At 40.7% G+C, this 22,620-nt stretch overlaps 1 protein-coding gene across 2 annotated transcripts in view; it reads left to right on the top strand.

The window, feature by feature from the left end:
* The window catches only part of LOC126235726 (katanin p80 WD40 repeat-containing subunit B1-like), a 142,799-nt gene that overhangs the window by 1,249 nt on the left and 118,930 nt on the right, over positions 1 to 22,620 (top strand). For both annotated transcript variants that reach the window (XM_049944501.1, XM_049944500.1), the window contains exons 4-5: positions 7,750 to 7,875; positions 15,140 to 15,327. In XM_049944501.1, the coding sequence (XP_049800458.1) occupies positions 7,750 to 7,875; positions 15,140 to 15,327 (314 nt within the window). The remainder of the gene's footprint in view (positions 1 to 7,749; positions 7,876 to 15,139; positions 15,328 to 22,620) is intronic.

Genomic DNA, 22,620 nt, shown 5'->3' with positions numbered 1-22,620 from the left:
CAGTCATTGATGATGGAGCTAATATGAGTGGTGATCATTGTAATAGTGAAAGAGGATCTGAAAATGTTGTTTTTGATGTGCTTTGGAAAAGCGTTATTTACAAATGTTTGAAGTATCTACGTTATATGGTCATTTCCATACTTGTCATTGAATTCTTCAGTCACAATCGCAGAAAATTTCATAGTGAGATTGTCAAAGTTTTGCAAGGACACAAATTATTGTTTGTTTTGTCACACAAACATGTTTCACCACAGTTGTGGCATAATCAGTGGCTTTTTTAAATATTTTCCTACATACATACAGGTTATTTTTAGATTCAGCAATATGCTACATCAGATTTTGCTGTCATCTAAATTGCATGTGCAGTTTACCTTTTATTTTACATTGTGTGTGCCCTGTGATTGCCAACCAAAGTCGGCTACTGGTTTAAATTAGTAGATCATGTCAACTGCAAACATGACGGATGTTAGAAAATCGTCTACACTGAATTTTTTACTATCCAATCTCTAAGAAGGTATGTTTTCATAAAATTCATGGAATACGCTCACTTTAGTCCTTACCATAGTAGGACTAGCAAAATATCACAATTCTCAGGCTAAAAACAGGGACATGCCATTAATTTTATGAATCAAGGTAGAATAATAAACAAAAAAAAATTCAGTGCAGATGGTTGTCTAGCACCCCTCATGTTCACAGATGACATGGTGTACTGATTTAGACCTGTGCCTGATTTTGGTTGGCAGCCGCAGAAAGCACACAATGCAAAATAAAAGGTAAAGTGCACATATGATTTAAATGACAACAAAATCTGATTTATCATATTCCTGGACCTAAAAATAACTTCAATGTATATATTTAGTGAAAATAATAAAGAACCCACAAAGTTGGGGCACAATTTGTGCATTTGCAAAAAGTTGCAACCCATCCTTAATTTATTATTATTTTACTGTGAGCATGGGAACTGAGCTCAAAACTCCAAGATGATAGTTCTATCTTAGCTTTTTTCAGTGGGGGAAAAAAAAAAAAAAAAAACAACTCGGTGCATTTGAAAAGAATGAGTAATAATTAAGAAAAATTATAAAAAAATCGGTATGGGACAGCATAGAATGAAAGAATGTTGCAACGAAAGAGGACAGTTGTATTATTTTTTACTGCCAAACTTATATAATCTGGCCTCTGTAGAAGAAAAACATGATTTAAAAAATGCTAGGTAGGCCACACCACAAAATTGTGAGGAAAGTCATGTGTTATATCAGCCTTGACACACTAGTGTCTTGCCAGTTTCATTTAAGATTGCAGCATTTCAGCTCTTTTTCCTGTTCTTTTCCCCTCTGTTTGATGATTAGTACCAGAATTTGTTAATAGCAAAATTATTATACAGGGTGATTCCAAAAGAATACCACAACTTTAAAAATGTGTATTTAATGAAAGAAACATAATATAACCTTCTGTTATACATCATTACAAAGAGTATTTAAAAAGGTTTTTTTTTCACTTAAAAACAAGTTCAGAGATGTTCAATATGGCCCCCTCCAGACACACGAGCAATATCAACCCGATACTCCAACTCGTTCCACACTCTCTGTAGCATATCAGGCGTAACAGTTTGGATAGCTGCTGTTATTTCTCGTTTCAAATCATCAATGGTGGCTGGGAGAGGTGGCCGAAACACCATATCCTTAACATACCCCCATAAGAAAAAATCGCAGGGGGTAAGATCAGGGCTTCTTGGAGGCCAGTGATGAAGTGCTCTGTCACGGGCTGCCTGGCGGCGGATCCATCGCCTCGGGTAGTTGACGTTCAGGTTTCATAACTAACCTTTTTCGTAGGACTCTCCATACAGTTGATTGTGGAATTTGCAGCTCTCTGCTAGCTCTGCGAGTCGATTTTCCTGGGCTGCGAACAAATGCTTGCTGGATGCGTGCTACATTTTCATCACTCGTTCTCGGCCGTCCAGAACTTTTCCCTTTGCACAAACACCCATTCTCTGTAAACTGTTTATACCAACGTTTAATACACCACCTATCAGGAGGTTTAACACCATACTTCATTGGAAATGCACGCTGAACAACTGTCGTCGATTCACTTGTGCCGTACTCAATAACACAAAAAGCTTTCTGTTGAGCGGTCGCTATCTTAGCATCAACTGACGCTGACGCCTAGTCAACAGCGCCTCAAGCGAACAAATGTACAACTAAATGAAACTTTATAGCTCCCTTAATTCGCCAACAGATAGTGCTTAGCTCTGCCTTTTGTCGTTGCAGAGTTTTAAATTCCTAAAGTTGTGGTATTCTTTTTGAATCACCCTGTAATTTGGAGAACTGATTGAATTAGAGGAGAGAGCTGTATCATGTTTACAGTAGTGACAAGTTTTGATATTTTTTTAAAGTGACAGATGTATGGAAATATAAAACTATATATATGCCAATGTAGAAGAAAAACAGCATAAAAATGGTACGTAGTAACTTTTGTATAATTGACTTTGGCAATTTCTAGATGAAGCTCTAGATGTACCATGGCAAAGATGAACTGAGAAGTGCTGTGCTAATTAGAAGAATGTCTTTCAACAAATGGCAACACTCAGCAATTTTTTTTGTCACATATTTGGTGCATATTTATCATGTACTGTAATGGCTTGCCTTACTTTTCTCTTCTGGTCACACATTTCCTGCGACTGAAAACTTTTCAGTTATAATCTCGATGTCTGAGAGTTTGTTCTGTCATATGTGTCCATTTCATATTACTTGCTTTGGAGAAGTTAAACTCACGAGGAAATGCTTGTACCACTGGGTTTTGGTGTCCAATAAGCACAATGGTTTGGCAAGTGATCATGTTGCTGTTATCTGGTACACTGATGAAGTAACTGCTGGTGGTTGAGCACAAGGCTTTTATCTACACTCATGCTCATAAATTAAGGATAATTGTAGAATGTGGTGCTGCACAATGCGGCACTTCACAAAACTGACACTTATAGTATAGGCACATAGGGAAAACACAGGACACAGATCTGTAAGTCCACAGTATTGGTGATAAGTTGAGAAAACCGTCCCAAAACACATGTGCTACAAAACACCACTGTTTCCTGCGCATGTACCCCTACATCAGTATGGGATATGATCACCATGCACACATACACAGGCCGCACAACGGGTTGGCATACTCTGGATCAGGTGGTCGGAGCAGCTGCTGGGGTATAGTCTCCCATTCTTGCACCAGTGCCTGTCGGAGCTCCTGAAGTGTTCTAGCGGTGTGATGACATGCAGCGATACATCATCCGAGAGCATCCCAGACATGCTCGATGGTGTTTAGGTCTGGAGAACAGGCAGGCTACTCCATTCGCCTGGTATCTTCTGTTTCAAGGTACTCCTCCACGATGGCAGCTCAGTGGGGCCATGGGTTATTATTCACCAGGAGGAAGGTGGGACCCACTGCACCCCTGAAAAGGCGGACGTACTGGTGGAAAATTACGTCCCGATACACCTGATCTGTTACAGTTCCTCTGTCAAAGACATGCAAGGGTGTATGTGCACCAATCATAATCCCACCCCACACCATCAAACCACAACCTCCATACAGGTCCCGTTCAAGGACGTTAAGGGGTTGGTATTTGGTTCCTGGTTCACGCCAGATGAAAACCCGGCTAGAGTCACTGTTCAGACTATACCTGGACTCATTCATGAACATAACCTGGGACCACTGTTCCAATGACCGTGTGCTGTGTTCTTGACACCAGGCTTTACGGGCTCTCCTGTGACAAGGGATCAGTGGAATGCACATTGCAGGTCTCCGGGTGAATAAACCATGTAAGGTCCCCGAGCAAGGCTACCTGCAGTGCTCCATGGATGTCTGCGGGCACTGATGGTGAGATATCGGTCTTCTTGTGGTGTTGTACACTGTGGACGTCCCATACTGTAGCGCCTGGACACGTTTCTTGTCTGCTGGGATTGTTGCCATAATCTTGAGATCACACTTTGTGGCACACGGAGGGCCCATGCTACGACCTGATGTGTTTCATCAGCCTCCAGCCACCCTTGTATTCTACCCCTCATAATGTCATCAATATGTCATCTTTGAGCCATTTTCAACACACAGCCACCATTAGCACATCTGAAAACGTCTGCACACTTACTCGCTGCACTGTACTCTGACATACACCAAAACACCTCTACATATGTGGACTGCTGCCAGTGCCATCGTGTGATGACCGCGGTCAAATGCACCGCATGGTCATACCCCGAAATGATTTAAACCTGCAAACCACCCACCAGAGTGTTGTTTCACCATGTATTGGCATTATCCGTAATTTATGAGCATGAGTGTACATTTAAACTCTCCCTTGCATTGTGTGGTGGACCCATACTTATGCCATCCATAGTTTGAGTCTTGCAGTGTATCCAATGGTCCATCCAAGGTTAACATCTTGGGCTGTGCAATGAGCAGCATACTCATAGATCGTCCTGAGACGTCCAGGAAGGTAAGCCTCCTATCCATTTCAACTTACAAGGTAAAGTTGATCATGAGAGGAGCTGAGATGTGCAAGGAATTCTTCCAGCTTGATTCTTTCATGTGACAAATAATTAATGCGTCAGCAACAAAACAAAAGAAACCGATTGGTTTTTATCGGACTACTTCCTGGCTTTACTCCTCAAAATGTTCTGTGTACACATCAACTGCAACCAGTGAAAGCAGGTTGCTCATGGCTTCTGCTTTATTCTGCTCATGCTATGCACAGACAAAGTGTTAATCAGTGTGTTACTTCTTGCTGTCTACAATAAATGTAATTTCCTTCAACTTCACTCTTATTCATGGATTCCATGACAACATGTTTTACTTTGTCTCCATCTGTTAATGTATTGTATTGTATATTTATTGATCCTGTGAATCAAACAGTGTACAGGGCAAGTCAAATAATTGGAATAAAGATTAACATAAAACTGTTGTATCGTTTCCAGTATATAGCAATATAAGTCTAACATATGGGAATAACATTTCACAAATACACAAATAAATTTTACACATACACATTTCTTACTTTTGGCCTTGATTATAAGATACACACACATATATAATAGGCCACATATAATACACAGATAAATCTACATGTACATATTTCTTATTTTGGTCTTAATTGTGTAAACTATTTAAATTTTTCACATATTTACATTGTAGATGAAAATTCATCAACATTATAGTATCAATTCTAAAGCAAGTAGTCTCTCACTGCAGTTTTGAATTTATGCATGCCAGTTATTGCCTCAATTTTCTTAGGTACTTTGTTATACAGTTTCTTTCCTGCTTGCAAGGGTCCTTTGTGGTTTAGTGTTGTATGTGAAAACTGCATATGTAAATCTTGATTATTCCTCATGTTGTGTAAATGGATATTTTGGTTTTTTGGAGCAATCTTGCTGTTTTCATCTACGATTTTCCTTATGAATGTTATTGTTTCTAGGATATATAGGCATGGTAATGGAAGAATATGAAGCTTTTTAAATGAGGGTTTGCATGAAGATAAAGGCCTTCAGTGGCTCTTATAATTCTTTTTTGTGCAGTAAAACAGCTTTTGCTGGGTGGTGAATTTCCCCAGCAAATTATACCACATCTTAGTAGCGATTCTGCTTGGGCACAGTACACATTTTTTTTATGACTTGCATTGATGTGCATCCACCAAGAATTTTTATACTATAAAAAAAGGTATTTAATTTATTACATAGGTGTTGTGTGTGTTTCTGCCATGTTAGGTCATCTTGGATCCAAACTCCCAGAAATTTGGTGCTATTTACAATTTCAAGTCTTTTTGCCTAACACTTCTATGGTTGCAGTTAAAGGCTGTTTATTCTGCACTGAGTGTAGATGCTTAGTGTTTGTTTTATGTGTGTTTATTATTAAGTTGTTCATTGTGAACCATTCTGATACATTTGAAGTGCTCTTTTTTATTTCATTTTGGAGCTCTTCTGGGGTCTTTCCTTTGATTGGCATACTTAATGTACTTATATCTAAAAACAAAGATGATGTGACTTACCAAACGAAAGTGCTGGCAGGTCGATAGACACACAAACATACACACAAAATTCAAGCTTTCGCAACAAACTGTTGCCTCATCAGGAAAGAGGGAAGGAGAGGGAAAGACGACAGTTTGTTGCGAAAGCTTGAATTTTGTGTGTATGTTTGTGTTTGTTTGTGTGTCTATCGACCTGCCAACGCTTTCGTTTGGTAAGTCACATCATCTTTGTTTTTAGATATATTTTTCCCACGTGGAATGTTTCCCTCTATTATATTAATGTACTTATAGTTAGAGCTGGATGGTTCCAAGTCATTTACAAACAGCGAGAACAAGATTGGTCCCAGTACAGAACCCTGCGGCACACTATATTTAATACACTGTATTTCTGATTGATAGAAAATTAAATTTGTTCCTTCTTTGTACAAGACTTCAGTATTTGGTGTCTGTTTTGGAGATATGACTTTACCCACTCATAAGCCTCTGACACCAACATTTTCTAGCTTTCCAAGCAATAGGCCATCGTTAATGATGTCAAATGCTTTTGAAAGATCTAGGAATATTGCTGCTATGTGTTCTTTTTTGTCTAATGCCTTTAAAGCTTCATTTAAGAAATCGATAATAGCTGTCTAGGTGGATTTACATTTTCACACATGCTGTGTAACTGAGAACAATTAAAGTTTTCAGATTTTGTGTTTGATAGGTTGTCTCTTTGATGTTTTTATTTCAGTTTTCTTTTAGCATTCTGTTTTCTTTTTGTTTATTGTTGTGGTATCACATGGCCATTTCCTTGTACCTTTTCTACTTTTTTTCCACTTCTGTCATGTATTCAGAACATATTTATCAAGTTCTTCCTGCTTTGTTTTCGGTTCAGTTTGAGTGTTTTTCTTTTTATTTGTTGCAATGACTATAGTGTTACTTGCTTTTCTTTGCATTTTGTTTCTGTAGATAAAATATTTTGCTGTGTTAAGTACAGTATATGCATAGGTTTAGTTATCCACATATAAAGCATAAAAGAAAGACAGGAAAGTATTGTGTATTAGAGCAGCTATCATATCTTTAACTCACATAAAACTTTTATCTATAGTGATCATTTCCCTGTTCCTTATGTGTAAGGCACTGTTGATTTTCTTCAAGTATTCTAACATTCCACATAAAATCAATGTTTTGTTTTATGCTCAAGATTGTAACTTCATTCAGAAACATTGCTTGTAAGAACTATTGCATAGATATTTGTTCTTGTCAGTGTGTGATACTTTCCTTCAGATGCTATGTAAAAATACTAGAGAAAAGCAGTGACAAAAATTTTGGCCTCTGAGGAGTAGGAGCAAATACTATAATTAAACCAGTAATGGAAGATGAAAACTAAAATAATCCGTAATTACTTTTGTTACCATTTATTCTGTCGACCACCTGTACCCATAGTTCCTTCTGCTGTTGTGTTGTGTTGTTTGTTTGTGTGTGTGTGTGTGTGTGTGTGTGTAACTGTAAACAACTTCCATTCTGAAATATAGTACTTATCACTTAAATTTTTAATCTTGCTGTTGCTGGAGTTATGCTGCTGTTACACATTGTCAGTTCCATTTATGACTTCATTACACTTCTATCTGTTCATCCACTACATAATGTTCTAGTTTTATGTTAAAATAGTTTTTGCATTCCTATGCATCTTAAGTTTATGTACCACAAGGCACTGTACATAAATTTCAGACAGTATCCAGTTTCTATATGTGTCTTAATCTCTGTTTCAGCTTTGGGACATAAGAAGAAAAGGGTGTATTTTCACATACAGAGGACATGATAGGATGGTTAATAGTCTCAAATTTAGTCCAGATGGACAGTGGATTGCTTCTGGAGGGGATGAAGGCCATGTGAAGGTATTTATGTACTGTAGGCTGCATTATGTTGGAAACCATGTGCATCTTTGTTTCCTAAAACGTATTAGTAAGTAAATATCATAGGTTTTCATACAAGGGACCTGCACCAGCTCTAATGGCTAGAACTGAATAAAAATGATTTAAAAATATGGGAATGTGTCCACCCTTCCAACCATTGAGATGATTTGTTGATGAAACTGTGAATTTGTGTATGCTAGACATTTGATGCCAACCAGTGAGATGATTTGTTGATGAAACTGTGAATTTGTGTATGCTAGACATTTGATGGTAAGTGATTTGAAGGAGCGCAGAAGCACTAGCTAGTCAAGAAACAATACTGTGAAAGAGACAACTGTGACTAGGAAATTCACAAGAGCCAAATAAGTTATCACTGAAAATCATCATCTGAACTTTCTTCTTCTTCTTCCTCTTCGCCGTCTTTGTTGTCCTCTTCATATACAACATGGTCTTCACTATCATAGAGTTACTTATGGTGCACTTCTTGAAAGATGTAACAAAAATGTCTTCTCTCACTTGTAGACTATGACTGTTTTATCCACTGACACACTTGTTTGATTGTAGGTCATTTTATAGCTCCCTTCGGCATAAATTCATGCTGGGTTTCATCCATCTTCCATTTGTTCCATTCTCTCTCACATACACTTTAAATGGTTTATTTATTGAGACATCAAGAGGCTGTAGTTGTAAAGCAAGTCCTCCCAGAATAACAGCAAGCTCTGCATTTCCCTGTCTCAGTTTCTCTTTCACAGAATTTTTCAAGTGACGACTAAACTTATTTTGCACAAGAAGAGAAGTCTTCTTCAATAGAGCACATTTCCTTCTCTCCCACACTATGTTAATCCATAATTTCTTACCAGCCTCATCCATCCAACCCTTGTCATATATGTGAACAACACACCTGGTGGTGGTTCAGAAGGTTTCGTCACAGTTTTGCACTTGTAAGTGATCACTGGATGAAGTTTAATACCATCAGGACAACAGCATAGTGCATTTTTTCATGTCCGCTTGTTTTTATAGTTACAATTTTAGCACCTTTCATGGCAACAATTCTGTTACTCGGCACATCGAATGACAGAGGAGTTTCATCCATATTTGCTATTTGGCTTAATTTCATTTTGCTTTTCTTTCAATGCCCCCCCATGAACAATGGACCTTGCCGTTGGTGGGGAGGCTTGCGTGCCTCAGCGATACAGATGGCCGTACCGTAGGTGCAACCACAACGGAGGGGTATCTGTTGAGAGGCCAGACAAACGTGTGGTTCCTGAAGAGGGGCAGCAGCCTTTTCAGTAGTTGCAGGGGCAACAGTCTGGATGATTGACTGATCTGGCCTTGTAACGTTAACCAAAACGGTCTTGTTGTGCTGGTACTGCGAACGGCTGAAAGCAAGGGGAAACTACAGCCGTAATTTTTCCCGAGGACATGCAGCTTTACTGTATGATTAAATGATGATGGCGTCCTCTTGGGTAAAATATTCCGGAGGTAAAATAGTCCCCCATTCGGATCTCTGGGCGGGAACTACTCAAGAGGATGTCGTTATCAGGTGAAAGAAAACTGGTGTTCTAAGGATCGGAGCGTGGAATGTCAGATCCCTTAATTGGGCAGGTAGGTTAGAAAATTTAAAAAGGGAAATGGATAGGTTAAAGTTAGATATAGTGGGAATTAGTGAAGTTCGGTGGCAGGAGGAACAAGACTTTTGGTCAGGTGATTACAGGGTTATAAATACAAAATCAAATAGGGGTAATGCAGGAGTAGGTTTAATAATGAATAAAAAAATAGGAGTGCGGGTAAGCTACTACAAACAGCATAGTGAACGCATTATTGTGGCCAAGATAGACACAAAGCCCATGTCTACTACAGTAGTACAAGTTTATATGCCAACTAGCTCTGCAGATGATGAAGAAATTGATGAAATGTATGACGAGATAAAAGAAATTATTCAGGTAGTGAAGGGAGACGAAAATTTAATAGTCATGGGTGACTGCAATTCGCCAGTAGGAAAAGGGAGAGAAGGAAACATAGTAGGTGAATAGGGATTGGGGGGAAGAAATGAAAGAGGAAGCCGCCTTGTAGAATTTTGCACAGAGCATAACTTAATCATAGCTAACACTTGGTTCAAGAATCATAAAAGAAGGTTGTATACCTGGAAGAATCCTGGAGATACTAAAAGGTATCAGAAAGATTATATAATGGTAAGACAGAGATTTAGGAACCAGGTTTTAAATTGTAAGACATTTCCAGCAGCAGATGTGGATTCTGACCACAATCTATTGGTTATGAACTGCAGATTGAAACTGAAGAAACTGCAAAAAGGTGGGAATTTAAGGAGATGGGACCTGGATAAACTGAAAGAACCAGAGGTTGTAGAGAGTTTGAGGGAGAGCATAAGGGAACAATTGACAGGAATGGGGGAAAGAAATACAGTAGAAGAAGAATGGGTAACTCTGAGGGATGAAGTAGTGAAGGCAGCAGAGGATCAAGTAGGTAAAAAGATGAGGGCTAATAGAAATCCTTGGGTAACAGAAGAAATATTGAATTTAATTGATGAAAGGAGAAAATATAAAAATGCAGTAAATGAAGCAGGCAAAAAGGAATACAAACGTCTCAAAAATGAGATCGACAGGAAGTGCAAAATGGCTAAGCAGGGATGGCTAGAGGACAAATGTAAGGATGTAGAGGCTTGTCTCACTAGGGGTAAGATAGATACTGCCTACAAGAAAATTAAAGAGACCTTTGGAGAGAAGAGAACCACTTGTATGAATATCAAGAGCTCAGATGGCAACCCAGTTCTAAGCAAAGAAGGGAAGGCAGAAAGGTGGAAGGAGTATATAGAGGGTTTATACAAGGGCGATGTACTGGAGGACAATATTATGGAAATGGAAGAGGATGTAGATGAAGACGAAATGGGAGATAAGATACTGCGTGAAGAGTTTGACAGAGCACTGAAAGACCCGAGTCGAAACAAGGCCCCCGGAATAGACAACATTCCATTAGAACTACTGATGGCCTTGGGAGAGCCAGTCATGACAAAACTCTACCATCTGGTGAGCAAGATGTATGAGACAGGCGAAATACCCACAGACTTCAAGAAGAATATAATAATTCCAATCCCAAAGGAAGCAGGTGTTGACAGATGTGAAAATTACCGAACTATCAGTTTAATAAGTCACAGCTGCAAAATACTAACGCGAATTCTTTACAGATGAATGGAAAAACTGGTAGAAGCGGACCTCGGGGAAGATCAGTTTGGATTCTGTAGAAATGTTGGAACACGTGAGGCAATACTAACCTTACGACTTATCTTAGAAGAAAGATTAAGAAAAGGCAAACCTACGTTTCTAGTATTTGTAGACGTAGAGAAAGCTTTTGACAATGTTAACTGGAATACTCTCTTTCAAATTCTGAAGGTGGCAGGGGTAAAATATAGGGAGCGAAAGGCTATTTACAATTTGTACAGAAACCAGATGGCAGTTATAAGAGTCGAGGGGCATGAAAGGGAAGCAGTGGTTGGGAAAGGAGTGAGACAGGGTTGTAGCCTGTCCCCGATGTTATTCAATCTGTATATTGAGCAAGCAGTAAAGGAAACAAAAGAAAAATTCGGAGTAGGTATTAAAATTCATGGAGAAGAAGTAAAAACTTTGAGGTTCGCCGATGACATTGTAATTCTGTCAGAGACAGCAAAGGACTTGGAAGAGCAGTTGAACAGAATGAACAGTGTCTTGAAAGGAGGATATAAGATGAACATCAACAAAAGCAAAACAAGGATAATGGAATGTATTCAAATTAAATCGGGTGATGCTGAGGGAATTAGATTAGGAAATGAGACACTTAAAGTAGTGAAGGAGTTTTGCTATTTAGGGAGTAAAATAGCTGATGATGGTCAAAGTAGAGAGGATATAAAATGTATACTGGCAATGGCAAGGAAATCGTTTCTGAAGAAGAGAAATTTGTTAACATCGAGTATAGATTTATGTTTCAGGAAGTCGTTTCTGAAAGTATTAGTATGGAGTGTAGCCATGTATGGAAGTGAAACATGGACGATAACTAGTTTGGACAAGAAGAGAATAGAAGCTTTCGAAATGTGGTGCTACAGAAGAATGCTGAAGATAAGGTGGGTAGACCACGTGACTAATGAGGAGGTATTGAATAGGATTGGGGAGAAGAGAAGTTTGTGGCACAACTTGACTAGAAGAAGGGATTGGTTGGTAGGACATGTTTTGAGGCATCAAGGGATCACAAATTTAGCATTGGAGGGCAGCGTGGAGGGTAAAAACGTAGAGGGAGACCAAGAGATGAATACACTAAGCAGATTCAGAAGGATGTAGGTTGCAGTAGGTACTGGGAGACGAAGAAGCTTGCACAGGGTAGAGTAGCATGGAGAGCTGCATCAAACCAGTCTCAGGACTGAAGACCACAACAACAACAACAACTTCTTTCAATGTTGAATATTAAGGCAATGGAAAGATATTTTCTGTTCGTACTCTTGTGGCATTTTCTGACCTATTTTGATTTTGGTCTGCAAGCATCATAAACCTGTAGCACCAACCACCTCCCTTAAAGTTTGTTAAGTTCCACCTTAGCGCTAGCTTACGAGCTTATATCTGAATCATTTTTGTACTAATTCCAATGCCATTTTGACGGTGTCCTTGAATTCATTTAGAATACATCATTTTCTAGCTTTGGCCATTTTGCATGCAGTCCATTATTTGCCCATTTAGTCTTCCTTTTTTTTTTCAGTTCATCTTTTACTAGCCTGCCAGTTGTGAATGATTTTTCCCGTGGGTGGAGGGCAAAATGCCACTCAACTGTTCTGTTTCTGTGTTGTTCTGCATTTGCTATTACTTTCAATTTATAGTGCGCATCATGTGAATACCTTTTATTTTTTCCATTACGAAACTAGCTACTAAAAAAGTATTACCAATAATAAAATCTTTTTCAGTTCAAGTTCACTGGCACTGTTGACCACTGGTGGATACATATGGGGGGATGTGTGGGATGCCAGTCAGTGCACACGCTATTCATTCATTTCTTTCGTCAGCCGACCCGATTGAATTGAGATATTGAGTAGTTGTATATTCCTATGTAGCATGTGCACACTAGATCTGACTATCACACTTTGCACACGCTATACAAAATATTTGCTTGTTTACCTGCATCTGTCGCTAAAGTAGAAAGAAGGTTTTCAACATTGTGGTATACAAAGACATGGCTAAGGTCGACAGTGAAAGAGGAATCCTCCTGGAGGATCGACTTAATGGCTTAGCTCTGTTGAACACTCACCCTGACATTGATTGTCCTATTGACAATGTAATTAACCAATTTGCACGGAAGAATAGGTGCATAGAACAAAATTTAAGGAAAACCACAACTGTAACATTTTTAAATCATAAGATGCCATTTTCTTGTATATGTGTGTAATCAGTTTAAATAAAACTTTCTTAAACATTGCATGTGACTTGATTATTTTTTATTACTGTAAAAGTAAAATTAGTTCAAGATATCTTTAACACCCCCTCCTTGAGGTTTTTCTGTATTCGCTACTGCTGTAGACTGCAATGATGCGTCATGGACTAGGCAGTGTTCTGGGTTTGTGATGGTGCGACGGGAGGGAGACACTGTTAGCAAGCTTGTGAATCCCTGCAACTCATCTTTGTCACATTGGTGCACTGCTGGTGCCAGTTGAATCCATTTTTGCCAGATAGAGATAGGTTTCCTTGACATCAAATATATGGCCATTTTTAAGACTGGTGGGAATTTTAAGTCAGACACGGGCATTTTTATGTTAATTTCGAGTATAAGATGCACCAGAATTTTAGAGGCAATTTTTCGAAGAAAAACGTGTGTCTTCTAGTCTGTAAAATATGGTATTCTTGAAATAAAATTTATTATTACATACATATCCACATTTTAAAATCATTTTTATTCACCTTTCTGTTTGATCTAGGGTCCTAGCCTTCTTAACTTGTTATTGATGTTCTTGTGATTGCAATGTCATTTTTACTAATTGTGAAGCAAAAAAGTTAGTCTTCTATGTGAGCATCATATTGATTAGATGTTAGGTTGCATTGTATTAAGTCTATTAAATTGCTAAAAATGTGAAATATTGCCCCCATAATCTTCATAATTTTTGTTCTGCACACATTTTCCAATGTTAGGCTTCTGCATGAGTGGGAAAGTGTTGTGCCATTAATGATAATTTTCATCTCGTTAACATACTGAAGAATTTATTTGATCTCGTAATATGTTTTGATATATCATCATCAGCAGTGCTAGTAGGCATTCAAAAATAAATATGAAAGCCAGTAAACATCCTTAACATTCTTGATAACCAGATCAGTAAAAGTTATTACAGGGCTCTCCATGTCAAAAACAAATGTAATCAGTTTGTGTATTCTGCCAAAAGAAATCATTAGATCAGGACCTTCTTATTGGCTACTGTATACTACCATCTGGTTGGGTATGACAAACATCAATGAATTGGTGACTAAGTGCAAGAGATGCCAATACCGTAAGTTCACTTTAGCCAGATTTTGCATTCGGTAGTGAGTGATGAATGCTTTTACCTCTATGCTGTTGATTCATTGGGAACGTTTGTATGGGAAATCATGTTTTATAGGGAATGTAAATGACATTGCAGCTTGTCACAGTAATGTGTAGCATTTTGAAATAGAATCTATGTTACAGTGTTTTTAGTCATTTTTTCATTTTAATTGGACCAATAATTGCTTTACTTGTTGGGTACATTACATCCTTTTTTAAAAGTTGGGAAATGATGCTTAGATATGGGGATTGCAGTAGTTATGTGGAGATGATTAGGCTTGCACAGGTTAGTGTACTGTGGAGAGCTGCATCAAATCAGGATTGGAGCTGAATGCCACAACAACAACATTACTCACAGATACATTTGTGTCTATATATAAGTCTGACTATGTTTTCAGTTTGTGTTGTTAGTGTAAATACTGAGACGGATGTTGGACCAAAAATCAGACTAGATCTCAGCAGTTTTACAAATGGGACAGAGTAAGATTCACAATATGAAAGGAAGCCTGTTTGCTACATTCTTATGTGTAGCTTTTAAACTACAGCATGAAAACTGGGCCTAGTTTTATGTAAGGCAATTTAGGGGGTAACTACAAAATTTAATTTATGTCTGATCTGCTTATGAATAGTAAAGAATGTATGCTGAGTTACATTTTATAATTTTTAATTTGGTGTTGTTGTTAATGTCTGATATTTGTTTTAACAGTTATGGGACCTGCGAGCTGGACGGTTGCTAAAGCAGTTCTCAGAGCACAATGGATCTATTTCTGCAGTCAAGTTTCATCCGAATGAATTTTTGTTAGCTGCAGGAAGTGCAGATCGAACTGTTACTTTTTGGGATCTAGAGAAGTTTCAACTTATTTCTACATCTGACAGAGACATTTTTCCTATAAGGTATGAGATATTCACTGTGTTTTTATGTACCATTCTTTGCTTTTTAAGTAAATGTGTGCATATTTTCTAGAATGATCATTTGGAAAGTTATTTAAATTTCCAAGTTCTGTGGTGAAACTAATGTCACCTAACTAAGTCACAAATTGTCCACCTCCAAAGAAGATCATATTGAGAGGCTAGTTGTTTCAACCAAAGAAGTGCATTACGTTTCCAAATGTTCTTTAATTGTACTAAGTTTGTGTAGTAAAGATACTCCAAAATGAAGCTAATAAAATAAAGATGCAATCAAACATTGAAGATGCCAGGTTGAATGATCAAAAATATCAGGAAAAGAATATATTGCTACTCACTGTAGATTGTTGTAGACTGGCACAATGAAACTACTGTACATGTTACAGCTTTTGCCGAAAGCCTTCTTTAGCAAAGAGCCCCCACGGGCCCAGCATTCATTTGCTTCGTGACCTTGGGTTTCCTAAGCAGGGGACTGACGAGTGCCGCCAGTCCCCTGGTACCATAACTTCTGGACATGCGTTAGCGACCACCATGCAGTGTGGTGGTGGATCGTTGTGTCCCCCCAGGGAATGGGTATCTCGGCTTACCTGCCTGAGTCACAAGGATGGTAAAATCTCTATTAAAAAGTGGATTGGATGGGCTGTTGAGCAATATTAAGACCCAAAATGATGAGGCCTTGTGTGGCTCGTCCACCTGGGCCATCTCTGACTATCAATAGCAGTAATCATAGTAACAGGCCACATCCTGTGGTAGATAACGTTTTTGTTCTCATGAAATGCATGCACAGTTCTTTAGAGGAATCGCCACTATTTTATGACCATATAGCTTTTTAGAGACTTGCAGGGCAACTCAAATTTATCAAGAGGCTGTGGAATGACTCTCTCCTGCTAGAGACTATGAAGGCATCCTGAGTACTGAAGCTGGTGCATGTCAAGCTCTTTGGAGAAAATCCCATCAGTAGTGAGCTGCACACTGTGTTAAATGGTGTTAAAGGTGTTGTAACATGCTGGGACATGTGGATATGGATACAAAAGAACAGCAACAAGAATGGGAAAGTGCAAGGGTGACTGAAATTCAAAATATTGTGAAAAGGGTTGATGGTGAGCTCCAAAAGTCACCATGATTTATTCTGACATGCTGAAGTTGCTGGAGTACATTGCAGCAGGATTCTTCTGTGTTAAGGTTAGACCTTATGTCCCGAATCCAATTTGCTGCTTCAAGTGCAGATGGTTCGGTCATACCAATGTGGGTTGCAACGATCGGGCTACATGTGTCAGTGCGGCACATGAATAAGTTTTTCAATACACTGCCCCATCCAGGTGTGTTAATTGCTCTGAGGCCCATGCAGTTTGGAGCGGGGACCATCCTGTCTTCGCTGGAGAAAAGAAGATTCAGGAAATTAAAGTCACCTAACGTGTTAAGTACTCTGATGAGAAGGAGGAATTTAAGTTCATGCAGCCACCAAGTCTTTTTAAGTCTTTTGCCTCAGCTTTGAAGCAACCTTCCAGAAGGTCAGTGTTAGCACCCAGACTATGACTGTTGAGCAGAGCACACCTATCTGCACTTGTAAATATAGCTGCCAGCCTGTGTTGCTGATCCCACAGCCCAGTCATGCTATCACTGAAGCATTGAAAGTTGTTGCATATAATAACAGTGCAGATAGCAAGTCCTCACAGTAGACATCGGAAGAGATCCACCAAAGTGTTTCTCTTATTTCAGCCTTGCCACCGTCCCCAAAATCCAAGCTGGGAATGAAGGCCAAATCACCAAAGTGATCCGCTCTGAAGCCATCAGACCATGCGACCTTGTTGCTATCTGATGGATCTGATGATAGTCATACTATATGCGGTATGGACGTTGATGTTTGCATGAGGAACCAGTGAGTCCCCCCCACCCCCACCCCCTCTCCCACTACCTCTATTGCCGTCTCACCACCACTGTGGAATGGAAAGGGGAAAGACAGAGTAGAACCTCGCCATTAAAATGGCTTCCACACTGCAGTGGAACATTAATGGGTTCAGAATGCATGAGGAGGAACTGAAACTGCTAGCACAGGAACACCCCTGTGCTTGTGTTTGCAGGAAACACATATTAAAGCATCTGATGCCCCTGTCCACTCTATTGCAAGGAGGACCTGACTGGGGAAAGGGCCAATGGATGGGTTGCTCTGTTTGTCTATAACATGCACCACTCCTCTGCCCCCCCCCCCCCCCCCCCCCCCTGTGCTGACCTGCAAACAGTTGCGGTTGAGGTGCATGTGTGTCAGAGGGGTCACTGCTCAGTATATTTACCTCTGCACAATGCAGTTGACTCTGAGGCTCTAACAAATCTTACAGAACAACTCCCCCGACCATTTCTTCAACTGATAGACTTCAATGCCCATCGTATATTGTGGGGTTTGACCTTTATTTGCCATTGGGGCTGGGTTTTGGAGAGCCTCATGATGTCTCGCGAGCTATGCATCCTCAACACAGGCACCTCTACTCATTTCTGTGCTGTTACTGGAACATTCTCAGCCGTTGACCTCTCTTTCTGCTCTCCAGCCCTTATGGATTCTGCTCAGATGTGGAAGTCACTGGTGACCTTCATTCCAGTGACCACTTCCCACTCTGTGTTCACCTACTGAATGTAACTCTCACTGAAAACACACAGCCAGGACGGATGATCAGCAGAACCAACTGAGTACTGTTTGACCAGCTGGCTATGTTTGTGTGCCGTATCAGCATCCAGGAGTGGGTGGACACATTACACGAGTAATTCAGCATGCCACTGACTTCTCCATCGCACAGTCTTCTCAACATCCTGGGAGGCCACCTGTCCCATAGTGCTTTTTGATTAGTGATGGCAAAGACTCGACGCATCGTCAGGGAGAGCAGGAAAAGGTCATGGCAAGTGTTCCTGGACTCTGTCAACCGTTCCACTTGTTCTTCTACAGTATGGGAAGCCATCGGGAGGATATCTGATAAAGGCAGTCGGTTACTTATAGCAGCATTGTTGAATCAGGGGTGTCTCCAGACAACACTTGTGGACTTTGCACAGACAATGGTAGAGCATTTTGCGCTGACAACTGTCATTGCCAGCTGGGATACAGCATTCTTTCGTTACCATGCCCCCATGGAAAGGGATGAGTTGGACTTCAGGTCTCACAATTCGGAATCGTATAACTGCCCATTCTGCATGCGGGAGCTGGATTTGTCACTCTCTGCAGCTCGTGATACTGCACCTGGCGGTCATGACTAAATGTGATATTGCTTGCTGCAAAACTTGAAACCAGTGTCCAAGGAAATCTTCTTACAATATTTTATATCAGTATGGCTGACAGGCAACTTATCCGACTCGTGGAGGAAGGTAATTTTGATCCCTCTTCTTAAATCAGGCAAGTGGGAACATGACCCAATAGTTACCATAGCATTGTCTGAATGAGCTGTATAGGAAAGACATTGGAGCGAATGGTTAACCGTCATCTGGTATGGATGTTAGAGACAGGCAACTCCTTAGCCTCTCTCAGCGTGGATTCAGGGGATTTCGATCCACTAAATGAAATGAAATGATTGTATGGCATTGTTGGCCGGGAGGCCCCATTCGGGGGAGTTTGGCCACCATATTGCAAGTCCTTTTTAGGTGACACCACATCGGCGACTTGCAAGTCAATGATGATGGAGGACATACAACAGCCAGCCCCCTGCCGGGAATCGAACCGGGGCCCCCTGCATGGTAGGCGGTAACACTATGGCTACATTACAGAGGCGGACTTCGATCCACTGTCGACAAGCTGATCTTGCTAGAGGCTGCTGTTCAGCAGGCTTTCCTGCATAAACAGCATTGTGCAAGTATATTTTTTGATATCAGTATGGCATGCGATACTACTTGGAGACATTTTTTCTAAGGCAGCTCTACCAATGAGGTTTCTGTGGCTGTCTTCCCCATCATTATTTGGTTCTTTTCATCAAAGCACTTTTTTCCGTACTGAGTTGGTGACGTGCTGTTGGACATTTTCGAGCAGGAGAATGGTGTTTCTCAGGGCAGTGTTTTAAGTGTACCCTCGTTGCCACATCCATCAGCAGTATCATGTCCACATAAAGGAGTCCAGTACAATGCTCCTTAGTTGTGGATGATTTTGGAGTTATCTGTTTCTCCCCCAGTATTGCAGCAGCACGTCATCTGCTACTACATACATTGACAAGGATGGGGGAGGAGTGGGATGCAAAGACTGGTTCTACATTTTCTGCGGAGAAGACAGAGAGTGTGTGTGTGTGTGTGTGTGTGTGTGTGTGTGTGTGTGCGCGCGCATTTCAATTGTACGTGTTGTATTTTTAATTTACCTGATTTAAGTATGTGGAACACCATTCTCCCTTTTGAAGTCTGTGTAGTTTTTGGGCCTCAATTTTGACTCCAAGCTGTTGTTACCGCACCTGAAGGACCTGATGGCCAAAGCCCAGAAGGCACTAAACATTTTGAAATGTGTTAGCCACAGGTCTTGGGGAGCAGAGAGGACACATCTGTTCCAGTTTTGTTGGGCTCTCTTTTGATCACAGCTGGACTGTGGATGCACAGTGTGCGTTTCAGTGGAGCATTCATACCTGAAAATCATTGACACTGTCCACCATGACAGATCAGGCTGTCCATGGCCGCTTACAGGACCAAGCCCATATGCAGTCTCTGTTCTGAGGCTGGTGAGTCATCACTTATCATCTGGCGGCAGTTTCTAGTGGCTCATCAGGTTTGTCAGCTCCTTGTTACTTCCACTTCCCCAGCATACCATATTGTTACTCATCCAGCTATGGAATGTCCCTTTACAAATCATCCACGGACAACGAGGCCATTTGGGATCTGTGTGAATGTATGCTGGAGTCCCTTGTTGTGGGGCATGTACAGGCTCAAGTCAGGGGTTGTAACCGACTGCTGCCATGTTTATTGCAGAATCCCAGAGTAATTTTAGATTTATTGCAGCACAGGAGAGATTGCTTCTGTTTTTAATGTGATACTTTTTGACATTTTAAATGAGCACCACAACTATGTACAGCGTTACCGCAAGTTCTGGAAATCAGGAAATTTCAAATGTTTCAGTGAGAGCAGGGAAGTTTGAAAAAAAAAAAAGAAGAGGAAGAAGAAGAAAAACTGGAAAAATCTCATGTTTGTCTCAGTAGATGAAATGGTTTGTTAACTGAGATGTCATTCATTGTCACTGGCTGGTCGCAGCTGATCATGTGCACTGCTTCCCTACTCCCTCATTCTTACTGCTTCTCCTCTTCCTACCATTCCCCTCAGCTTGCAGTCAGTGCTGCCACCACTTATTGCCACTAGCCTAGCAGCTGCCAATGAGAGGTAGGGAAGTGTGAGGAGTGGTTTGTTTGGATCTCATTCTCAGAGATTGTTGATGCAGCTGCCGGAGACGGTGGTCGTGTGTGCATGAATTGTGTCCAAGTGAATGTGTGTGTGCTCTCATTTTCTGACAAAGGCTATGACAGAAAGTTTAGTTGTGAGAGTGTGATTGTCTTTTCTATGAACCTTTCTGCAGCTCAGCGATCATCTTTTTATGGTGAGTTGCTACCTATCCTCATTAGTATTGATTCTCAGAATATTTGCACAAGTTATCTGTTGCATGTATTGATCACCACAGTCTCATTTCATCAACATGGCACATGAATAGGTGGCCACACAAGTGGACTTCCACGATGGGCCAAAACTGCTGGCCATTTCTGCGGCTATCTGTAACAAATTGGGCCTGCCGATCTGAAGCTCATCATTTCCTACTAATGTGCAAGCGCTGTCCATCGGATCTAGCCTCACTGATCCGCCTGCAGGCCGGGTCTGTTTGTTTATAGCATAATGCAGCAGATTTTCGTGGTTCATTGAAGGACCCAGGACTGTGGTGCTGCTCGGCGGGCTGGAGGCCATGGGTGATGGATTTCAGGAATTATGAGTGTCTCACTGCAAGTCCATTGTACAGTGCAGCATTCTACAGACATTTGATACACACTAGTACATTTTGGCACTCCAGAAATAATTTATACATTAGAACTTATGGACAGTAAGAAGAAAATTGTGGCAGTTGCTGGCAGTTTGTATGCTATGTACTCATATGTTACTTGAAACAAAAATCACACCGTGACTAATAACCGACAGTAACGAACATAGTAGAACCAACATGTCTTTACTTACCTTTGAGATCTCAAAATTAGTTAGGGGAAAAAATGCTAAAACTTGTTTGGAAATCAGGGAATTTCATGTGGGGAAACTTGTGGCAACCCTGATGTAGTCTTCAGGGTTGGGTCTAAACAGGGCAGCTCCATTGGTTCCTCTGTCACTTTACCCAAATTGTGCCCTCAAGATTCTGTTACCTCCAGAGTTCACTGTATTTGATGCTGAACTAGCTATGGTATTGAGGGCACTGGAGCAGACGAGATGTGCCATGCCTGCTAAATTCCTAGCCCATACCAACTCCCTGAGTGCTCTTTAGTCTCTGCAAAACTTGTATCCAGCTGATAAAGCAGTTCAGGATTTCCTGGATGCCCTCCTCTGGCTACAAGGACTGTGGAAGGTGTCCTCCTGCAGGATGCCAGGGCACGTGGGTATTGTGGGAAACGGAAGGGCAGATATAGCAGCCAAGGGGGTGAATCTTAATCCTCAGTTAGTTCAGTGTGCCATCTCCCTGCATGTATTCATCTCGCTGTTGAGCTACAGAGTCATGCGTCATTGGGTAGACAAGTGGCTGGAAGTGACTGGTAATAAGCTGTGTCTACTAAATCCCATTATATGGCCCTGGTGTGTTTCCTTTTTACCACAAATAAGGGGTGCGGTCCTGCTTACTTGTCTTCGCATAGGCCACAGCCATCTGATGTAGGGGTTCTTGCTCTGGCGACAGGATCCTCCAACATGCGGTGCTTGTGGTACACAGGTAACTGTGTGCCACATTTTATTGGACTGTGTTTTATTTTCGAGCCAGAGGGCAGCGGCAGATTTGCTGGCAGGCCTGCCCTCTATTTTAAGTGACACTGACACAAATACGGTTGGAGTATTAAGATTTTGTGACGTGCCCACCTTGTTTCCAAAAATTTTAGGAAGATGTTCTTAATGTGTTAACAGAGTGACTGGCTCACACTTTTTTTTTTGTAAGTGGTCAGGCAGTCACATTTCCCAGTGCTTTTCTTTTAGCTCCTCTGTGGTTTTACTGTTTTGATCCCAGGAATAGCACCTTTCAACCTTCTCCATTGTAGGAAGACCTGTGTGGGTCAGTGCGAGTGAGGTGGGAGTGAGTGAATGACTGTCATTTTGTGTGTT

The sequence above is a fragment of the Schistocerca nitens genome, chromosome 2 (assembly GCF_023898315.1).
Source record: "Schistocerca nitens isolate TAMUIC-IGC-003100 chromosome 2, iqSchNite1.1, whole genome shotgun sequence".
NCBI lineage: Eukaryota > Metazoa > Arthropoda > Insecta > Orthoptera > Acrididae > Schistocerca > Schistocerca nitens.
Note: the sequence above shows the minus strand (reverse complement) of the source record. Positions and strands in the feature narration are given on the sequence as shown.